The sequence below is a fragment of the Bison bison genome, unplaced genomic scaffold (assembly GCF_000754665.1).
Source record: "Bison bison bison isolate TAMUID 2011002044 unplaced genomic scaffold, Bison_UMD1.0 scf7180017864461, whole genome shotgun sequence".
Taxonomy (NCBI): domain Eukaryota; kingdom Metazoa; phylum Chordata; class Mammalia; order Artiodactyla; family Bovidae; genus Bison; species Bison bison.
The window spans coordinates 14,890,710-14,914,224 of NW_011495023.1; the positions used below are offsets into that span (position 1 = coordinate 14,890,710).

The 23,515-nt window shown below is 40.0% G+C and overlaps 1 protein-coding gene across 1 annotated transcript in view; it reads left to right on the plus strand.

Moving 5' to 3' along the window:
* SLC39A12 (solute carrier family 39 (zinc transporter), member 12) overlaps nt 1–9,438 on the plus strand; it is an 82,484-nt gene extending 73,046 nt beyond the window's left edge. Inside the window, exon 11 of the mRNA XM_010859990.1 lies at nt 8,869–9,438. Within this exon, the coding sequence (XP_010858292.1) occupies nt 8,869–8,997 (129 nt within the window). The 3' untranslated portion in view covers nt 8,998–9,438. The remainder of the gene's footprint in view (nt 1–8,868) is intronic.
* The last annotated feature ends 14,077 nt before the right edge of the window (nt 9,439–23,515 follow it).

Sequence of the window (23,515 nt, forward strand, 5' to 3'; positions counted from 1 at the left end):
CATTGTGATTTTTCTCCCAATAAGCCTATAGGCCAAGGTATGAGTGTTTCATTTATACCAGGCATAGATAATAAAAAAATTTTTGTCTACATTTTCTACAATGGTGGCTATATCCATATGTCACTATATATGGCTATATCCATATGTCACATATATATCCATATGGAGTGCTTAAAATATAATGTTTTTAATTAAAATGGATTTTGGATTTTGATTTTTAGGAATCCTAGGAAATGCTTTTTTTTTTAATTAAAAAACATTGCTTTAGAGCAGTTACAAGTTCTTAGCAAAATTGAGTAGAAAATAAAGAAAATTCCCACATGACATCTGACCCCCACACATATGTACCTTCCCCTACTATGAACGTCACGTACCAGTTATGTTTGTGACAACTGATGAAACAACACTGATAAATCATTATCACCCAAAGTCCCTATTTACATGAGGGTTTACAATGTTTGCTGTTGTACATTCTATGGATTCTGACAGATGACATATATTCCTTCACTGTAGTATCATACAGAATAGTTTTGATGCCCTAAAAATCCTTGGTGTGCATCCTCGGTGATTCCTGGCAATGACTAATCTTTTTATTGTTTTCATAGTATGACTTTTCCAGAATGTCATATAGTTGAAATTATTATACTATGGTGCCTTTTCAGACTAGCTTCTTTCACTTAGTAATAGGCATTTGCATTTTCCCCACGTCTTGATAGCTCAGATTTTTAGCATTAAATAATATTCAGTTGTATGGATGTACCATAGTTTATCTATCCATTTACCTAGTAAAGGACACCTTGGTTACTTCCAAGTTTTGGAAATTATGAGTAAAGCCACTGTAAACTTCCATGTGCAAGTTTTTCTGTTAACATAATTTTCCAGTGTTTTGGGGTGAATACCAAGGAGTGCCTTGGTAAAAGACTCTGATGCTGGGAGGGATTGGGGGCAGGAGGAAAAGGGGACGACAGAGGATGAGATGGCTGGATGGCATCACTGACTCGATGGACGTGAGTCTGAGTGAACTCCGGGAGTTGGTGATGGACAGGGAGGCCTGGCGTGCTGTGATTCATGGGGTCACAAAGAGTCTGACACGACTGAGCCACTGAACTGAACTGAACTGAACCAAGGAGCGCAATTTCTAGAGTATGTTTAGTTTTGCAAAACATCTGCCAAATGTTTTCCAAAGTGGTGGGGTCATTTTGCATTCCCACCAGCAATGAATGAGAGTTCCTGTTGCTCCAGATCCTTGCCAATATTTGCTGTTGTCAGTGTTTTGGATTTTGGCCATTCTAGTAGGTAGGTAGTGGTATCTCACGTATCTCACGTGTCTCACTGCCATTGTAATCTGAGATTCCCTAAAACCATATGATGTTGAACATCTTTTCATGTGCTTATTTGCCGTCTTTTCAGTTCTTTTACTCATTTAAAATATTGGGTTGTTTGTTTTCTTTGCATTGAATTAAGTTCTAAGAGTTCTTTGCATATTTTAAACAGTCTTTTATTAGGTGAGTCTTTTGCAAATATTTTTTCCCAGTCTCTGGCTTATATTTTCATTCTCTTGATGTTATCTTTTGCAGACCAGAAGTTTTAATTTTTTCTTTTTGGCCACACTATGTGGCTTGCAGGATATCAGTTCCCAACCAGGGATTGACCCTGGGCCAAGGCAGTGAAAGCCTGGAATCCTAACCATTTGAGCATCAGGGAACTCAGAAGTTTTTCATTTTAATGACGTTCAGCTTGTCAATCAGTTCTTTCATGTCTTTGATGTGGATCTAAAAAGGCATCACCATACCCAAGGTCATCTGGGTTTTACGTGTATAGTTTTATAATTTCATGTTTTTCATTGAAATCTGTGATTCATCTTAATTTTTATGAAAATTTTGTGTATAGATTCTTTTTTATTTTTGCTTGTGCATGTCCAATAGTTCCAACACCATTTATTGGGAAGACTATCTTTGCTTTATTACTTTTGCTCATCTGTCAGAGATCAGTTGACTGTATTTATGTGGGTCTATTTCTGGGAGCTCTACTCTGTTCCACTGATCTGTTTATCTTTTCTTTTGCCAATACCACACTGTCTTAATTACTATAGCTTTATTGTAAGTCTTGAAGCTGGGTAGTATCAAATTCTCCAACTCTATTATTCTCCTTCAGGATTGTGTTGGACATTCTGTGTCGTCTGCCTCTCCATATAAGCTTTAGAATCAGATTGTCAATATCCACAAAATAAGTTGCTGGGTTTTTTATTTTGATAGGAATTGCATTCAATCTATAGATCAAGTTGTAGAGAACTGACATCTTGACAATATTGAATTTTCCTATCCATAAACATGGAATATCTCTCTATTTATTCTTTTTCCTTGACATCTTTGAGTTTTATAGTTTTCCTCAAATAGATGTTTTATATATTATGTTAGAGTTATATCTAAGAGTTTCATTTTGGGGTTCTAATATAAATGATGTTTTTAATTCAAAATCCACCTGTTCATTCCTGGTAAATAGAAAAGCAATTGACTTTTGTATATTAACCTTCTATTCTGCAACCTTGATATAAGCGTTTATTAGTTCTGTGAGCTTTGTTGTTTTGGCTTTACTACATAGACAATCGTGTCAAGTACAAATAAACGGAGTTTTATCTCTTTTTTCCCAATCTGTGTAACTTTTATTTCCTTTTCTTCTCTTACTGCATTTGCTAAGACTTCAATATGATGTTGAAAAACAGAGGTGGAAGGGGATATCCTTGTTTTGTGCCTGATCTTAGCAGGAAAGCCTTCAGTTTCTTACCACTGAGTATGATGTTAGCTGCAGGCTTTTTAAGATGCTAATTATGAATTTGAGGAAGCTCCTCTCTATTCCTAATTTGCTGGGAGTTTTTATTTTATCATGAATAGGTGTTGGATTTTGTCAATTCTTTTTATGCATCTATAGATATGATCATGTGATTTTTCTTTAGCCTGTTGATATTGAAATGTCAGTTCAGTTCAGTTTCTCAGTCATATCTGACTCTTTGAGATCCCATGGACTACAGGATGACAGGCTTCCCTGTCCATCACCAAATCCCAGAACTTGCTCAAACTCATGTCCATTGAGTTGGTGAGTTGGTGATCTCATCCTTGGTCATCCCTTTCTCCTCCCGCCTTCAATCTTTCCCAGCATCAGAGTCTTTTCAAATGAGGCAGTTCTTCACATCAGGTGGCCGAACTATTGGAATTTCAGCTTCAGCATCAGTCCTTTCAATGAATATTTAGGACTGATTTCTGTTAGGATTGACTGGTTGGATCTCCTTGCAGTCCAAGGGACTCTCAAGAGTCTTCTCCGACACCACGTTCAAAAGCATCAATTCTTTGGCGCTCAGCTTTATGATCCAACTCTCACATCCATACATGACTACTGGAAAAACCACAGCTTTAACTAGACAGATATTGGAATATAGATTACATTAATTGATTTTTTGAATGTTAAACCAGCCTTGGATGCCTAGGATAAATCCCACTTTTTTGTGGCATATAATTTTTCTTATACATTGTTAGATTTGATCTGTTAATATTTTGTTGAGGATCTTTATATCTCTGTTCATGAGAAATATTGACCTATAGTTTTCTTATCATATATGTCTGGTTTTTGTATTAAGACAATACTGATCTCTTAGAATGAATTAGAAATTATTTACTCAGCTTCTTTCTTTTGGAAGAGACTATAGAAAACTGACATAATTTCTTCATTAATTGTTTGATAGAATTGACCAGTGAACACATCTGGGTCTGGTGCTCTGGAAAATTATTAATTATTGATTCCATTTCTTTAATAAAAGAAATAGACCTATTCAGGTGGTCTATTTTTTTCTTGTGTTAGTTTTGGCAGATTGCATCTTTCAAGGAATTTATACATTTCATCTAGGTTATCAAATTTGTGGGCATAAAGTTATTCATAATATTCCTTTATTATCCATGGATTTTTTTAAGTGATATCCCTCTTTCAATTCTGATATTAGTAATTTGTGTCTTCTGTCTTTGTTTCTTAGTTAGCCTGGAAGAGACTTGTCTAATTTATTGTTCTTTTCATAAAATCAACTTTTGTTTTTGTTGATTTTTCTCTATTGATTTCCTATTTTCAATTTTACTGATTTCTACTCTAGTTTTTATTATTTCTTTTTTTTTTCCTTATTTGGGATTTAATTTGCTAGTTTTCTTCTAGTTTCCTGAATTGGGAGCTTAGATTATTGCTTTTATATATTTTCCCCCAATATATGCATTTGATCCTGTCAATTACCCTCTATTTACTGTGTTCACTGAATACCACTAGTTTTGATACGTTGTATTTTCATTTTCATAGTTTGTCTCACATTCTTTCAAATCCCTCACCCTGAGAAGGTCAGAGTCACTGTCTCTCTTTCACTACAGTCATTTCTACTGAAGCACAGGCTCAAGTCAACATGAATGGGACATTGAACGCAACTTTGGCGCTACTGAGACTCGGCGCTGGATAACTCTCTGTTGGGGGGTTCTCCTGTGTGTTGTAGGATGTTTAGCAGTGTCCCTGGTTTCTATCCACTAGATGTCAGTTGTCCCTCTGCCCCTAGTCATGACAGCCAAGAATGTCTCCAGACCTTGTCAAATGTCCCCTTGGGGGTTCTCTCCTCTGGTTGAGAACTACTGGATTCTTGTATCCGGCAAGAGAAAGGTCGAACATACAACATATGCAAGGGCTTTAGATTTATGGCAACAGAAAATAGGCTGATGTATTTTTTCATGCCTCTATGGGAGCATCCTGGACGTTCTATTTGGATGTACTTGAAATGGATATTTCTTTGTTTTAACCAGCAAACTAGATAGAAGGAGGATTAAGATTATTGCAACCTGCTATCTCACATCCCAGTACAGAGCAGCAAAATAAAAGACAAAGGTGAATCCAAAACTGTTATCCTGGATGGATGGATAGCCTTAAATTATGTTACATATATTTATTTTTCCAGAATCCTTTTCCTTACAGGTTATTACAAAATATTAAGTAGAGTTCCATGTACTATTCAGTAGGTCCTTGTTGATTATATATTTTATATGTGTAGTATGTATATGTTGATCCCCAAATCCTAATTTATCCCCATGCTTCCTTTCCCCTTTAGTAATCATACATTTGTTTTCTACATCTGAGTCTATTTCTGTTTTGTAAATAAGTTCAGTTACACCATTTATTTTAGATTGTTTCTCTGGATTACTTCACTTCATGTGATAATTTCTAAGTCCATCCATGTTGCTGCAAATGGCATTCCTTTCTTTTAAAAAATTAAAACAATTGGCTCTGTGATAACTTCCCATCGATTCAGCAGTACTTTCTAGCAGCTTGTTTTTCCTCAAGGTCTCTCAGGATGCTCTAGAGGAAGGTCTTATGTAACATCTACTTTGATTTACATCCTTTTTTTAATCACACCTTTACTTATATCTTTCCTTCTCTCCTATTTACTCCTCAAAATCCCGCAAGAGGTAAAATGATTAACGCCTTTCAGTTATGAGGAAACACTGGCTCAGGAAGGATGATGACTTATCCAAAGGCACGTAGACGTGACGTCAGAACCAGGACAAGAAGCCAGATCATCTCATTATTGTACAGGATATACAAACACCTGCAAAGACCAGCTTTCTATCTGAAATTCACCTCTGTTATGGCCCAATACATTTCTAAGTAGCTAGAAAAAAAATGCCAACACTAAAAAGTCCAATTAGTCACTGCATGTGATAAAAATATGTAGTAGAATACATAGGTATCACACGGCCTTTGTCATAAAAGATAGCATGTTACTGCTTCTGTTTATAAGGCAGACAGTATGCACTGGAAAAAAGCTGTAACAGACTAACTTTGTAAGTCTATAGAAACAGACAAACAATGAAAATTTCAAATTTTAAAACTTTAAAGAGATTCTCACCCTGACATGGAAGCTTTGATCATAATTTGATTGGCCTGTCTGCACTTCCCATGTCCACATGGTTTGGTAAGAAAGCCTAGTTAAGCTTGCTTTTGAGACAGTACTTGGCACTGTTTTGGATTATTATGGATGACATATGAACCGTAATATCTCTTGGGTACATACCAAAATACTAGCAAGTTCTACAGAAAGTCTTTCCAAAAGATACAAGCATAAAATGTTGAAGCTCAAACCACATCTGATTGCAGCATTTCACTTACTCTGAATCTAGCCATATTTTTAATCATTTCAGTCAGCAAATTTGAAGGGAAATAAAAGTCCATAGGAATTCATTTTTGAGAGTACATATTGTGCTTTTTCTTTTTAAAAAACACCCAAGAAGAGTTTAAATGCCACCATTTTCCCTGGCTTTCAAAAAAGAAAAGTCCCCTTTTCCTCCAGGGCAGTTAAACTGTTATTGAACAATTTTACAGATCTTGATTCATACCCTAAGACTAGAGGGGTGAAATGATGAATAGAATGTGTTAACATTGAAGTAAAAAGTAGAAAAAAAGAGAAATGATAGCAAAACAGCCTTGCCTTCTAGAGATAGTACTAGGAGAAATGTTCTTCAGACTTTTGCCAGATATTTGGAAATCCTGAAGCAGAAAGTAACTTCGTTTTTAACCTCCACGCTTGGCAAGTTCCCCGAGTCTAATCAGTGAATGTCAAGACACGACAGTCAAGTAGTTGTAATTTTCTGGAAAATAATCTTTAAGATGCAACTCTTTAACATACCACTGTGAAGTTCTTTTTAAAAATTTCAATCAGGCATAGGAAAAAAATTCCCTGATATGCACGAAGCCCACATATTGACTGTAACTGGTCTACAGATAATGGTCCCTACAAGTTCTCTTAATTAACTGAGATGTAGTTATGATGGTCAACTGCTAATTAGGATTTCTGAACATTTTAGCAAGTGATAGTAAATAAATGTTTTACACTTGATTCCATCCACATAATTGTATCCCTAGTCAAGTTGAAGCTTAAAAGTGAATGCTCATGGAGAATGTTAAAGCACATCAGGAAGGCAAGTGGATAAATACTAATATCATGTCCCATGCAGTAATTTTATATGAGGGAGGACTTGACATAAAGGATGGTTTATGGAACATCCTCTGAAACTAAGATGGTGTCTTTCCTTCTTCTACACCTAAGGTTCACACTCCTGGGCCATCCTAAGTTCACACTTCTTTGTCTATTTCCATCTTTATTCTGAAAAATGGCTTCTTATTGGTGTCATTAAAGATCTGCTACTGGATAGTGCAACATTTGCCTTCAGTACGGTTTATAAATGTACATACCCCTGAATAGATGGCAAGTTATCACAGAGCAAATTGTTTTAATTAAAAAAGCAAGGAGTGCCATTTGCAGCAACATGGATGGACCTAGAGACTACCATAATAAGTGAAATCAGTCAGACAGAGAAAGACAAATAGCTTATGTTGCTATATGGATAAGCCTATATTGCTTATATGTGAAATCTAGAGAAAATGATACAAATGAATTTATTTACAAAACAGAAAGAGACTAGACTCACAGACATAGAAAACAAACTTACAGTTAGCGAAGGGCAAAGGGTGTGGGGGAAGGATAAATTAGGAGGTTGGGATTAAGATATACACACAGAACCCTACTTAATATTTTGTAGTAAACTTTAAGGGAAAAGAACCTGAAAAGGAATGTGACACATATGTATATTACATAATTTAAGGCTATCCATCCATCCATCTGTCCATTCATCCATCCGTCCATTCAGGATAGCAGTTTGGATCCCACTTTGTCTTTTATTCCATGGCTCTGTGTTGGGGTGTGAGATAGCAGGATGCAATAATTTTACTCCTCCTTCCATCTATTTTGCCAGTTTGAACACAGAAATATCCATCTCAAACACACTGAAACAGAACATCCAGGATGCTCCCATACAGGCATGAAAAAAAGACATCAATCTGTTTTCCATTGCTATAAATTTAAAGCCCTTGCATATTTTATATGTTTGACCTTTCTTTTGCTAGGTACGAATCCAGTAGTTCTCAACCAGAGGAGAGAACCCCCAAGGGGACATTTGACAAGGTCTGGAGACATTCTTGGCTGTCATGACTAGGGGCAGAGGGACAACTGACATCTAGTGGATAGAAACCAGGGACACTGCTAAACATCCTACAACACACAGGAGAACCTCCACAACAGAGAATTATCCAGCGCTGAGTGTCTGTAGTGCCAGGGTTGAGTTCAGTGTCCAATCTCTGTTGACCTGAGGCTATGCTCCAATGGAAATGATTGTCATGAAAGAGAGACAGTGACCCTGACCTTCTCAGGGTGAGGAATCAAAAGAACGTGAGATGAACAGATTGAGGAATGACTCACAGATGTTGAGTGAATGTTTCCCTCTAAATGGCGTTACAGCATTTCACAAACATAAATCTGTTGCTATTTCTCTCTCTGAGAATAAAACCTAGCCTTAGGAAATGATGCCTTTATTGTTCCAAAGGTCAGGAAGATCTCAGTCATCATTTTGAAAAGAAACAAATATATGCTTTGTAATAGCCAGTGCATTTAGCAATTTCATAAACCCAATAGGACCATCAAAAAGAATTCCTTTCATCTATTATATATTTCACATTTAAATATTTTCCAAAAAAAAATCAGAATTAGATTTGCTTTCAGTTGATAACTGTCATTTTAAGATTTCTGGCATTGCTAGGATCCTTGTCACTACATTCTAATGGTTCAATTTATCTGATGTTTTAGAATTTTGGTGAGAGTGGGTATTAAACATTTTGAAACCGTTTGGGGAATTGGAAAGGTTATTAAGTTCTGAATAACAGAGTCTCTCATGTTTTCCCACCAAACTTTTCCCAGCAGTGAGTATATCTGGATCTTATTCTGGTTTTTTATTCTTTTTTTAGCTTCCTGAAATGACTCATGTTCAAACACAGCGACCCTGGTTGATGTTTCTCCTGCAAAACTTTGGACTGACCCTAGGTTGGCTTTCTCTCTTCCTCTTGGCTATATATGAACAAAATATTAAAATATAAGTTTATAGTCTCAAAATCCTTCAAAAATCAATTTTCTGGCCTCACTTCATTTCTTTTATTATATTCTATAATGATTTATAAATTAAATATTTTTATCATAGGTGAAATGTGTATCTTTATTAACTTATTAATTTAATAATGTAATTTTGTTTCTGTAGTGTATAAATTGAATTTTCGTTTTAAGTTTCCAACACCATGATGGAACTCACACCTTTTTAGTAATTGGTAAGCTGTAAATTAATTCTAGTAAACTTTCAAAAAGAATTGTTTCCCTAGTAAAAGATGTTTGTTTGTAGTATTTGAAATGGACAGATGTCTGTTGGGATACAATGTGTTTCAACTTCTTTGATATCAATAATATATTTTTGTGTGTATGTGAAATTACAAACCATAAGCAAACTAAATTGCAAACAAATGTAATAAAGTCCAGTTTTAATGTGATGGTTTGTATTACCTTTTGTTACTGGATGTCAGATTCTATATCAACACTAAAAAAAAAAATATATATATATAGTTCACTTAAGAGCATGACCCACTGACTCAGAAATGCTCATAAATAAGCAAACTTGGGAAGTTTTTTTTTTTATTCATTTATTTATTTGACTGCACCAGTTGCAATATGTAAGATCCAGCCTGACCAGGGATTGAACCCAGGCCCCCTGCATTGGGAGTACAGTGTTGTTAGCTACTGGACCACCAGGGAAGTCCCAAAGCCTGGGAAGTTTAAAGGCTATTGTGTCAACACTCTTCTCTGTAATCACCAAAGGAAATCTGGTCCAGGTAAAGAAAACTGGAAAAAACAGATGAAGTTCAAAAATTTTTAACAGTACAAAACTTGAGTAAGGCTGGAGATTACTGTGTAAACTCTCATGGATTTAACAGAGTATATTTATGAGAATAATAGTACTGACATGCAAAACATGTTCTATTCTTTCTGAGGAAATATAGAACATTATTTCAGTAGGAACATCATGAAATATACAAGCAGCATTACTGATAGCCTAGCAAACTGAGCCACCAGGGAAGCCCTCTAGCAAAATTATTAAACTAGAAAATAACTCTGGCTTTAGTCATTTTTCTTAGAAAATAGATGCTTCACTTTTTTTTTTAATGAGATATCTTGACAAGAGGGGAAAAGCCCATTTTACTGCCAAAATGAATCGTGTCACTCAGTCACATACACCTTTCCTGCTGCTGCTGCTGCTGCTAAGTCGCTTCAGTCGTGTCCGACTCTGTGCGACCCCATAGACGGCCTCCCACCAGGCTCCCCCGTCCCTGGGATTCTCCAGGCGAGAACACTGGAGTGGGTTGCCATTTCCTTCTCCAATGCATGAAAGTGAAAAGTGAAAATGAAGTCGCTCAGTCGTGTCCGACTCTTAGCGACGTCATGGACTGCAGCCCACCAGGCTCCTCCATCCATGGGATTGTCCAGGCAAGAGTACTGGGGTGGGGTGCCACCGCCTTCTCCGACACCTCTCCTACGTACACACAAACACAATCTTCAGACACCTTTCTTTGATTTCAAAATGGAGGGGGGCAGGGCAGGCAGTTCTCCTTCAGTTGTCTTTAGAGCTTCAATTAAGGCATCACGATATAGTGCAGTAATTCTCGAAAATTCAGCAGACGTTAGGACTAATGGAGGATTTGTTCCAATGTAGAGAGCTGAACTTCATCCCTAGAATTTCTGCTGCTGTAAGTCTGAGTGGGGCTTGACTTTGAACAATCTGCAGGCAATACTAATACTGCGGGTCAAACGCCCCGCCCCCGCCCCAAGCTTCACGGGCTTTGTTGATATCAGGTGCACCTGGCGTTGTTGAAAAAGAGCAGGCGCAAGACTCTGTTGCCCATTTAAGATGATTAACACCCTGCGAACCTCACGCGAGACCTGAGTTCCTAGGTTGAAACCCCAAGCTCTTTCCCACTTGCTTGTGAGCAGACTATCCATCTCAGGAGTTACTGGATGAAGGATGTGCAGGTAGCCCTTTTATTCATCTTTGCCTTGAAAGGTAAGCGGACCCCACACGTGGAGCTTTGCCGTTCTTTTGTTAGAGAATGACGTGTAGCTGAACAAAACCCCTTTGTACAGGTCGACGTGATGTGGAGGTGACAGAAAGAAGCACCTGGCACCAACCGTATTTGGGTTTCTATGAGCACGTTCTGATTTTGGCATCAAGCCTTAACCTCAACCAATTTAATATTTGGCAAAACTAATACAATTATGTAAAGTTTAAAAATAAAATAAAATTTAAAAAAAAAAAGAAAGAAAAGCTCTGACAGATGATTTTGTTCCAAGTTCAGGTTTAGAGTTGGTTTGGGGCTTGGCTAAATGAAGCATGTTGGTGTGAGCTACTCACCCTGTAACCTTCAAGTTAAGGGTGGGTTTAATTTCTTTTTAAATTTTATTGAAGTATTAATATCCATTGTAAAGCAAAATGATTCAGTTATATATACATACATATATATATATACACACACACACATACAATCTCTTTCATAAGCATTTCCACTATGGTTTATCTCAGGATATTGAATATAGTTCCCTGTGCTATACAGTAGGACCTTGCTGGTTATCCATTTTAAATATAGCAGTGTGTACGCATCCATCCCAGGCTCCCTAATTATCCCTTCCTTCCATCCTTCCCTGCTGGTAACCATAAGTTCGTTCTCTAAGTGTCTGTGTCTGTTTCTCTTTTGTAAATAAGTTCAGTTGTATAGTTTCTTTTTTGGATTCTGCATATAAGGGATGTCCTATGTTTCTCCTCTCTGACTTCAGTCAGCGTGACACCCATGACACCCATCTCTAGGTCCATCCATACTGCTGCAAATGACTGGCTCTTTGTTAATCCCCACCAGCAACCCAATAGCCTAAGCTGGGCCTCCAGCCTTAAACAATCTTAAAATTGCTAGAAATTCTCTTTTCTTCCAAACTGAGTGGTAACGATAAAAATATTATGACAACTCCTTGCCTTCTAAATATGGACAGAGTCTAAATTTGGGATGGCTGACCATGGTCATCCCTTTCAGTCATCTAAGTTATGTGTTACTCACTGAGCTTTGGGGTAAATGGTGTTTTCCTTGAAACCAGATTTCTCAATAGTGTTAGAGTATTTCTGTTTACTAGGCCTAAATTTAGGATTCCACTGTATTTCTTCTCGGTGATTGATTTGTATTTTCGTCACTGAACTAGAAACACTCCTAGAGGGAAAAGCCAAAGAGCAAGTTATACAGAATTCTTATTTGAACATCCATCACTCACTGACAGAGCCCTCTTTAGGGAAAGGAGAATTGGTGTCATGTCACCGTGAGGCTGAATTCAGGGCCTGGGAAGGTGCTTCCACTGCTGTGGGCTGACTGGGGTGTTACGGAAATATTCTCATAAGTTATAGTCACAGCCACCCCTCCCCCACCCCTTCCAGAACCCAGTCTTCCGTGGTGAGACTGCACCTCTCTCTGTAAGGTGCGTATCTCAGGATACTGCACTTTGACAATTTGCTTTCCTCTTCAAAGCTGGAGCAAGGGACAGGTCAGATCATGATGATGCCCATCTGGAGGGTGGACTGGACCAATGAGGTTGGGACTCTTGTGTGATCATGAAGACTTCAGGCTCTAAACTGAAATGTTGGTTCAAATCCCAGAAATGCTACTTAATTACCTTAGAACTTCTTTGAGCAGTTTTTCTTTCTGTAAAATAGGACTGAAAATAGACATTACCTCATTAAATTGTGGGGCCAATATGAGATGCTTACTGTTCATGAAGCACAGTGCCTGGAGAATACTGATGATGCAATAAATATTGAATCATCATAAATATTGAATCATCATCACCCGTATCTTTAGTCTCTTCTTTCATCACATATTCACAGTTTACTGCTCAGGGCTGCACCTTGGCTCATGAAAATGTCTTTTCTTGGTAGAGAAACCAAGAAAATGTCTTTTCTTGGAGATCACACCTTTTTATGTTTTTATAATCTTCTACTCAAGCCCCCAAACCAGCCCCACGAGTCACTCAAATCTGTCCTTCATGTTGTTTTCTGTTGACTCACTTCCAGAGCCTAAGAGGTAGGGGCGCCCCTCTGGTTGACCCTAACCTTCTCAGTGCCCAGGGAAGCCTCCTTAAATGTGTCATAATGCTTACACCCACTGTGAGCCCCTCTCTCTTATTCTTCATCTTATTTATGAATTCTTGATGCCCAGAGGCACTCACTTTATATTTTTTTAAACTCGCTATTTTATATTGGAGTATAGTTGATTGAGTATACTTCTCTGTGCTGTCCTTGTTGTTTATGCATCAAGGTTATGACCTACTGTGTTCCACTCTGATCACACGTCTAAGGATCTGGAGGTTGAATAATGGAAGCTGAGGCAGAAGAACCTGAGGTCACGCTTGTTGTCACAACTTGATTTTAAGTCAGAGCCCCAAAGAGTTCAACCCACTGCTCTGTTGCCAGTGTACCTGCTGAAGGAATGTGACCAGCTCTGCAGAGTCCAGGGTCTACCAGGCATCTCCCTCGGGAGTGCTGGCATGTTCACACAAGGCAGGCACCCTCTAGCTGTGGGCACACACAGCCACCCTGGACAGCGAGGTCACCACAGACAGCGATGCCAACTCACCAAGCAGATACTCATACCTGCACTAGCGACCCCTTGTGTGGGAGGAATGATCCCCGTCCCCCGTAGTCAAGCTTTTTACCTTCATAGACACCTCTCAAAATCCAGTGGAAATCACAGAAAGTTGGAGAGGCCAAAGAGGCTTTCCCAAATCCAAAGTGACGTTGCCCTTTATGAAGGGCCTGTGAGTGATACCTGACCTGGGAGCTATACCTGCAAGTCAGACCTCCCACACCACAGTGTTCCAGGTCTCAGAGACAGATTTTGTCATGTGGCGGCTGCTGCTGCTAAGTTGCTTCAGTCGTGTCTGACTCTGTGCGACCCCATAGACGGCAGCCCACCAGGCTGCCCCATCCCTCGGATTCTCCAGGGAAGAACACTGGAGTGGGTTGCCATTTACTTTTCTAATGCATGAAAGTGAAAAGTGAAAGTGAAGTCAATCAGTCATGTCCAACTCATAGCGACCCCATGGACTGCAGCCCACCAGGCTCCTCCGTCCATGGGATTTTCCAGGCAAGAGTACTGGAGTGGTCACCATTCCCTGCCCGCTAACACTCAGCCCACTCTCCTCCATGCTGCTTCACCCACTTTACAAAGCCTCTTGTTTCTCAGAACCTTTCTTTCTCTGTAAGATAAATCCCTTCACCTCCTTACTCACATTGAACAATACAAAAAGATAATCCTCTTCCTCTGCCCACAGAGACAGGTGCTGCCAGCTGGGTCCCACCTGGTCTCACACTAATTCCTATGCCTACTTTTGACTTTACACAAAATTTGGGAAAGTATCTGGAATGTCTGGTTTACACATTCGTTTTAATTCGTGGTCTCAGCATTTCCCTTAAATAACAATGCAGGATGCTCCTCGACTCAGCCCACAGCATCCTGTCTTGCTGGTGCTAGAACCAACCCCAGAGATTTAATTCAACTCTTTGATTTTATAATGCTGAAGTAGTTGCAAATATTTTTAGGATGCTTACTAGGTGCCAGACAATATTACAGATGCTCTGTAAGACTCATTTAATTCTCTTAAGAACCCTAAAAGTAAAGGTGAAACACTCTTTTCTTACCCCTTTTAAAGATGAAGACACTGATACCCAGAGGGTTCAGTTCACTTGCCCAATATTATAGAGCTAAGGTAGGCTGGCTCCAGAATCTGTGACCTTAACCCCTGTATCACACAGCCCCTGCAGAGAAGTAACGAAGGTTTATACAGTCTAAATGAGGGCCTGAGGTCTTATTTCAGTAAAGGAGTTGACCAAGGACTCAGACTGAAATCTCTGACTTCTGGTCCAGTAGTCTTAACAATCCTTCCAGTCCTCTCTGGTCTGCCCTCTGGTCAGCCCTTCTCCTCTCTAAGGTCTCAGTCATTTAAGGAGAGTTTGCCTATTCTTGTTCATGTTAATTTCTCCCCTTGATGATCTATGGCCCATGGCCCATGCAGCAAGTTGTTTTTTTTTTTAAAGTAAGTTACAATTTTCATACAACTTATTTAAAAAATGATTTTTTTTAAAGCATCACTTTGTTTTTGGCTGAGCCGGGTCCTTGTTGCAACGCGTGGACTTCTTATTATGGTGGCTTCCCTTGTGGCTCACGGGCTCTAGGCATGAGGGCTTAGTTGTTATGGTGCCTGGGCTTAGTTGCTACTCGGCATTGGGAATCTTAGTTGACCAGGCATGGAAACTGTGTCCCCTGTGTTGAGTACGCAGCTTCTTAACTACTGGACTATCAGGGAAGTTCAAACAAATGAATTTAAGTTCTAAAATTCCAAAAGGTTTCTCAGTTCAGTTCAGTTGCTCAGTCATGTCCAACTCTTTGCAGTATGACAGGCTTCCCTGTCCATCACCAACTCCCAGAGCTTGCTCAAACTCATGTCCATCGAGTTGGTGATGCCATTCAACCATCTCATCCTCTGTCATCCCCTTCTCCTCCTGCCTTCAGTCTTTCCCAGTATCATGGTCTTTTCCAATGAGGTGGTTCTTCACATCAGGTGGCCAAAGTATTGGAGTTTCAGCTTCAGCATCAGTCCTTCCAATGAATATTCAGGACTGATTCCTTTAGGATGGATTGGTTGGATCTCCTTGCAGTCCAAGGGACGCTCAAGAGTCTTCTCCAACACCACAGTTCAAAAGCATCAATTCTTTGGCGCTAAGCTTTCTTTATAGTCCAACTCTCCACATCTATACATGACTACTGGAAAAGACATAGCTTTGACTATACCGACCTTTGTCAGCAAAGTAATGTGTCTGCTTTTTATTGTGCTGTCTAGGTTGCCCATAACTTTTCTTCCAAGGAACCAGCGTCTTTTAATTTCATGGCTGCAGTCACCATCTGCAGTGATTTTAGAGCCCCCCAAAATAAAGTCTGTCACTGTTTCCATTGTTTCCCCATCTATTTGCCATGAAGTGACGGGACCGGATGTCATGATCTTAGTTTTTGAATGTTGAGTTTTAAGCCAACTTTTTCACTCTCCTCTTTCACTTTCATCAAGAGGCTCTTAAGTTTTGCACTTTCTGCTATGGTGGTGTCATCTGTGTATCTGAGGTTATTGATATTTCTGCCAGCAATCTTGATTCTAGCTTGTGCTTCAGAAAGGTTTGTAGGCTTCTTTAATTAAAGGATTTTAAAAATTAAAATATAATTGACATATTACATTATTAGCTTCAGGTGCACAGCATAGTCATTCAGTATTTGTGTATATTGCTAAACAGTCCACCACCACAAGTCTAGTTAGCATCCTTCACCATAGATAGTTTCTCATGATAAGAACTTTTAAGATTTATTCTCTTAGCAAGTTTCAAAAATACAACATAATATATTAACTGTAGTCACTATGCTGAATTATATCCCATGAAACTTATTTATTTTATAACTAAAAGTTTGACACCCTTCCCCTATTTTGCCTACCCTTTATCCCCTGCCTCTAGCAACCAATGTGTTCTCCATATTTGTGAGTTTGTTTTGTTTTTAGATTTCACATATAAGTGAGATCATATGGTATTTATATTTCTCTGTCTGACCTGTTTCATTTAGTATAATGCCCACAAGGTCCATCCATGTTATTGCAAATGGCAATGTTTCATTCTTTTTTATGGCTCAATATATTTCTTTGTACAGGTATTTACATATATATCACAATTTCTTTATCCATTTATCCATCAAGGAGTATTTAGGTTGCCTCCATATCTTTTTTAAAAATTAATTTTCTTAGCTAAAGTGCAATTGCTTTACAATGTTGTGTTAGTTTCTGCTGTACAACAATGTGAATCAGCTACAAGGGTACGTATATCCCCTCCTTGAGTGTCCATATCTTGGTTATTGTAAATGGTGCTCCAGTGAACACGGGTGTATAGGTATCTTAAGTTAGTGTTTGTGTTGCCTTCAGATAAATACCAAAAGTGGAATTGCTGGATCATATGGTACTTATATATTTTTGATTATTTGAAGAATCTCCATACTGTTTTCCACAGTAACTGTACCAATTTACTTTCCACTGAACAGTACATAAGGATTCCCTTTCTCTACATTCTTACCAATGCTTGTCATTTAAAAAAAAAAAACTAATAGACATTCTAACACATGTAAGGTGATATCTCGTTATGGTTTTGATTTGCATTTCCTTGATAAATAGTGATGCTGAGCACCTTTTCTTGTACCTATTAACCATCTGTATATCTGGAGAGGGTTATGCTGCTGCTGCTGCTGCTGCTAAGTCGCTTCAGTTGTGTCCGACTCTGTGCAATCCCATAGACAGCCTCCCACCAGGCGCCTCGTCTCTGGGATTCTCCAGGCAAGAATACTGGAGTGGGTTGCCATTTCCTTCTCCAGTGAATGAAAGTGAAAAGTGAAAGTGAAGTCGCTCAGTCATGTCCGACTCTTAGCGACCTCATTGACTGCAGCCCACCAGGTTCCTCCATCCATGGGATTCTCCAGGCAAGAGTACTGGAGTGGGTTGCCATTTCCTTCTCCAGGAGAGGATTATAGTCAGCCCTTAAATGCTTGTTTAGTTAGAAGCCTGCCTCTCAGTCTATGGCATGAATATACACTGTTGTTGTTTGCTCATTAACTCGTGTCCAACTCTTTGCGACCCCATGGACTGTATAGCCTGCCAGGCTCTTCCATCCATGGGATTCTTCAGACAAGAATACTGGAGTGGGTTGCCATCTCCTTCTCTGGGGGATCTTCCTGACCCAGGGATCAAACCTGTGTCTCCTGAATTGGAAGGTGGATTCTTTATCACTGATCACCAGGGAAGCCCGAATGTATACGAATAAGATTCTTACACGGAGATACTGAGGGCCTCAGGTGTTACCTCTTGTGGTGTCCTGGGGTGGGAGCTAGTTAAGAACTCTTCTTCCATTTGTTACAGTCAGGGAGCCCCACTGGTCACCAGAGCCAGGAGATCTAGAAGGACCCCCCGGGTGTCAGCAGCAAGAACTGGGACACCAGACAGTGTAGAAGCTCCTTCATGGGAGACACCATCAAGCTGGAGGCAGGCAGAGAGAGTGCAAAACTCGCGCCCACCCTCCATTCCTGGAAAGCCCTTTTGCAGACCCCTACAAGTGTGCCAAACCCGAGGTCTACTCCCAGGACAAAGCTCCAAGAATTGTAAAAAAGCCTCCTTCACAGAAAGACTGGGGGTGTGTTTCAGCCAGCTATGTGCACTGTGCCTTGGGGCATGGGCAGGCCAAGAAATATCTTTCCATCTGTCCCAGGCCCATGATTTCAAATCCTGCTGATCATTAGAGCCAGGCAATCAAGGGGCCTCTCCTGGGCAGCGGCCACAAAAACAGCACCAAGCGTGTGTCTCAGCTCCCTCTGGAGCAGGGCGGAGGGACTGTGCAGAGTGAGAATCCATCCTCCAGCATCTCAGAGAACTGATGTCTGCCCTTTGAATACTGCTGATGAGAAGCCTGCCCCTTGGGCTGCAGCTCTGAACTGAATAGACCTGTGTCACAGAGAGACTGACCATCTTGTCTACCGCCTTTCTGCTGTGCCCCAGGAGGGTTAGGTGGTTAAGAATTCTGCCTCCATTGATTACAATCCTGCGGGACCCACAAGTGTAGGTGTCACTGGCCATCAGAGCCAGGAGATTTAGACAGGCTCCCGAGCAGCAGTTGCACAAGTCAGGGTGCCAGATGAGAGAGAAGCTCCTTTGGGGGAGACACTGTTACTGAGTCCAGGCTTGCTCTCCTCACCACATGACAGGCCAATGAATCAGACGAGATGTTGAGGCAAGGAATACAACTTTATTTGGAAAGCCAACAGACCGAGAAGATGGCAGATTAGTGTCTCCAAAAGAAACATCAGGGCCTGGTTGTCAGTTTCTTTTATAGAACAGAGAGGGAGAGGAGGTAAGGAAGTAAAGTGAAAAGGCCATTTATCTTGCAAAATAGGAGGGGATGTGTTCATTTCTTCTTAAATCCTTCATTTATAAACTTTTCCTTTATAAATGTCTATCTTATTTCTGTTTTTCCAATGAGCATGTATTATTTGTATTATAGAAGACATACTAAGTAAATTTCTAGACTTCTATTTTATTAATATTTGGCTGTGCTGAGTCTTTGTTGCTGCAAGGGCTTTTCTCTTAGTTGTGGCGCGCAGGGGCTATTCTTCAGTTGAAATGTGCAGGCTTTTCATTGCAGTGGCTTCTCTTGGAACAGAGCACAGGCTCCAGGGATGCAGACTTCAGTAGTTGCAGCTCTGGGGCTCTAGAGCACAGTCGAGGTAGTCATGTCACAAGGGCTTAGCTGCTCCCAACATTGGGATCCTCCCAGATCAGGGATCAAACCTGTGTCTCCTGCATTGGCAGGGGGACTCTCTACCTCTGAGCCACCAGAGAAGCCCCAATTTCTTCTTTTCTGCAGCTATTCACACGTGGGTAGATTGTCTCCCTGTAAGCTGAACAAAGCCGCTTTAGTTTAGCATTCAAGCAAAGCGGCAGGATTCCCTGGGGCAGGCCATTATATATGATTACAGTAACAAAAGCAACAAAAAGCAAGGGGTAAAATCAAAGAAACAAATCTAACAGGGAGTCAGAATTGGCTCTTCCCTGTCACAACACCAGCCGCCTGAAGTGAGGGGAAAACAGAGCCCAGACATGGCAGTCACTGGCCTCTGTCTTTGGAAAGTATTGGGTTGGCCCAGAAGTTCTTTCGGGTATTTTTGTAACCCTAACAGCTTATGGAAAATTTCAAATGAACTTTTGGGCCAACCCAATATTGTAGCTGACTCTGCGTGTGTTGGATGCTCTCCCCATTGGGATGATGCTTTAAGATAAGCAAATAAGCCTCTTTTGCAGAAAGTCTGGGCACCTCTCAGGTGGCTGCCTCTGCCTGGTCCCTGAAGCTTGTGAGAGTCCCAGCACATGAGCCCCTAAAGTGGTGTTTCTCTTCCATTGGAGAACTGCTCTTGATGAAAGGAGGCCAAAGAGACAGATAATTACATACAATGAGTAATCCTTGATTGGCTCTTAGATGATTAAAAATGCAATGAAAGACACTATTGAAATAACTGGGGACATTTGAATAAAGACTCCTACTAGATAATAATATTAAATATAATATCAGATCATAGAATTGTATCCATTTAAATTTTCCCAAGTGTTATAACTCTATTATAGCTGGATTAGAGAATGCTCTTGCTTTTAGGTGATACATGCTAATGCCTTTAGGAATAAAATATCACAATGTCTATAACTCTCTCTCAGATGGTTTGACATGGTCTTATCCATTAATATGCTAATGTGTATCTCCAAAATATAAGAGCTTATTAAAAATGGAAGAGTCATTTCTCAGTTTGCAGTCATTTTACAGGTCTCGTGTAATAAGCCCTGTTGGCTCTCTAAGCTAGATGTTTTGGGAGCTCATCTCTCAGAGGCAGGTCTTAAGAGCTGGATGCCTGATGTGGGGTTCAAACCCATTCCTCCTCTCGGGGGAGGAAGGAGGAGCTCGGGGTTTTGAGTTCCCTCCTGATTGTGGGTCACCACCATGTGGGTGGTGGGGTTCATGTTGAGATTGTGTCTCAGTCCCTCCTACCCGCTTCCAAGTAGGTTTTTTTCTCATTCAGTCAGTTTTGGATTTTTTTGTCCAGAGGAAGTGATTCCTTACATAGCTGTAGATTTCAGTGTATCTGTAGGAGGAACTGAGTTCAAGACCTTCCGACAACACCACCGTGAATCTATTTATTCATCATGAGCTTTTGACCAGCCCAGGAAGCAATTGTGAAGTGTTAAATATGCAAGGTCACCTAATGTGATTATTTGGGGGTAAAAAATGGGTTTCTCATTTGGAGTTGTAAATGCAAACACCCTTAAAAAAAAGTACTTAGAGAACTACCTGGTTATCAAGCTAAACTGTGTCAACTGAAAAAATATGTGCAGTCTAAAATGTTTCGTTTGGTAGAAGTTTTTAGGATTTCACACCTGGAGGAAGCATCTGAAGTGACCCTGAGGGAACTGCTCTGAGGAGGCAGGTGCTCTGAGAGGGCTGGGTGGTGACAGACGGGGGTAGGTTATATAGAAGTTTTGCAGCTAAGGACAGGTAATCTGAACATCAAAAGATGCTTGTTAATTAAAGAAAACTAGATATCTCAAGTTAAGGATTTTCTACATATGGGAGGATGCAAGAGTCTGGGCTCACTGGAATCATTCCCTTGAAAGGCACCTCAGCTGTCTGGGACCAGTATCCTGTGTTTTCACATTCTGAGTTCCATCAGCACTTACCAGCTCACACTGTAGGGATGCAATCTCTGATGACTGTGACATCCTTGTTTACTGATATGGCAGGAAATATTCCATTTCTCACCTGAGACTAAGTCACCCAGCTCAGCTCTCAACACTAAAAGAATAGATGGAAATGGATGTCTGAAATTCCCTAATATTTTTTTTTTCTGCTCAAGAGAGATAGTATTCTGTGACTGTACTACCTGTGATGAACCCAGGTAATAAGCTCAATATTGGGACCAACATTTGGAGAGGGAATTCATGAAAATTTTGCTGTTTTTTTAAAAAAGAAGTGAGGGCAGAGACGTATCCAGAAATGATGATTTAGTCATCATGGTCCGTAGCGGCGGCTGTGAGGAGACACCCCATGCCCAAGGTAAGGAGCAGCAGCTGTGCTTTGCTGGAGCAGCCGTGAAGAGATATCCCATGTCCAAAGTAAGAGAAACCCCAGTAAGACGGTAGGCACTGAGAGTGGGCATCAGAGGGCAGACAGACAGAAACACAATCACAGACAACTAGCCAATCTGATCACACGGACCACAGCCTTGTCTAACTCAGTGAAACTAAGCCATGCCGTGTAAGGCTGCCCAGGACGGATGGATCATGGTGGAGAGTTCTGACAAAACATGGTCCACTGGAGAAGGGAATGGCAAACCACTTCAGTATTCTTGCCTTGAGAACCCCATGAACAGTATGAAAAGGCAAAAAGAAATAACTCCAGAAAGAATGAAGAGACAGAGGCAAAGCAAAAACAACACTCAGTTGTAGACTGGTGATAGAAGCAAGGTCCGATGTGTAAAGAGCAATATTACATAGGAACCTGGAATGTTACATCCATGAATCAAGGCAAATTGGAAGTGGTCAAACAGAAAATGGCAAGAGTGAACATCGGCATTTTAGGAATCAGTGAACTAAAATGGACTGGAGTGGGTAAATTTAACTCAGATGACCATTATATCTACTATTGTGGACAAGAATCCCTTAGAAGAAATGGAGTAGCCATCATAGTCAACAAAAGAGTCTGAAATGCAGTACTTGGATGCAATCTCAAAAATGACAGAATGATCTCTGTTCACTTTCAAGGCAAACCATTCAGTATCACGGTAATCCTAGTCTATGCCCTGACCTGTAATGCTGAAGACGCTGAAGTTGAACTATGAAGATCTACAAGAACTTTTAGAACTAACACCCAAAAAAGATGTCCTTTTCATTATAGGGGACTGGAATGCAAAAGTAGGAAGTCAAGAAATACCTGGAGTAACAGACAAATTTGGCCTTGGAGTACAGAATGAAGCAGGGCAAAGGCTCATAGCGTTTTGCCAAGAAAATGCACTGGTCATAACAAACACCCTCTTCTAACAACACAAGAGAAGATTCTATACATGGACACCACCAGATGGCTGACACTGAAATCAGATTGATTATATTCTTTGCAGCCAAAGATGGAAAAGCTCTATACAGTCAGCAAGGACAAGACCAGGAGCTGAGTGTGGCTCAGATCATTAACTCCTTATTGCCAAATTCAGATTTAAATTGAAGAAAGTAGGGAAAACCACTAAACCATTCAGGTATGACCTAAATCAATTCCGTTAACGATTATACAGTAGAAGTGAGAAATAGATTTAAGGGACTAGATCTGATAGAGTGCCTGATGAACTATAGATGGAGGTTCATGACATTGTACAGGAGACAAGGATTAAGACCATCCCCAAGAAAAATAAGAAAGCCTTCCTCAGTGATCAATGCAAAGAAATAGAGGAAAACAACAGAATGAGAAAGACTAGAGATCTCTTCAAGAAAATCAGAGATACCAAGGGAACATTTCATGCAAAGATGGGCTCAGTAAAGGACAGAAATGGTATGGACCTAACAGAAGCAGAAGATATTAAGAGGTGGCAAGAATACACAGAAGAACTGTACAAAAAAGATCTTCACGACCCAGATAATTACAATGGTGTGATCACTCACCTAGAGCCAAACATCCTGGAATATGAAGTCAAGTGGGCCTTAGGAAGCATCACTACAAACAAAGCTAGTGGAGGTGATGGAATTCTAGTTGAGCTATTTCAAATCCTGAAAGATGATGCTGTAAAAGTGCTGCACTCAATATGCCAGCAAATTTGGAAAACTCAGCAGTGGCCACAGGACTGGAAAAGGTCAGTTTTCATTCCAATCCCAAAGAAAGGCAAT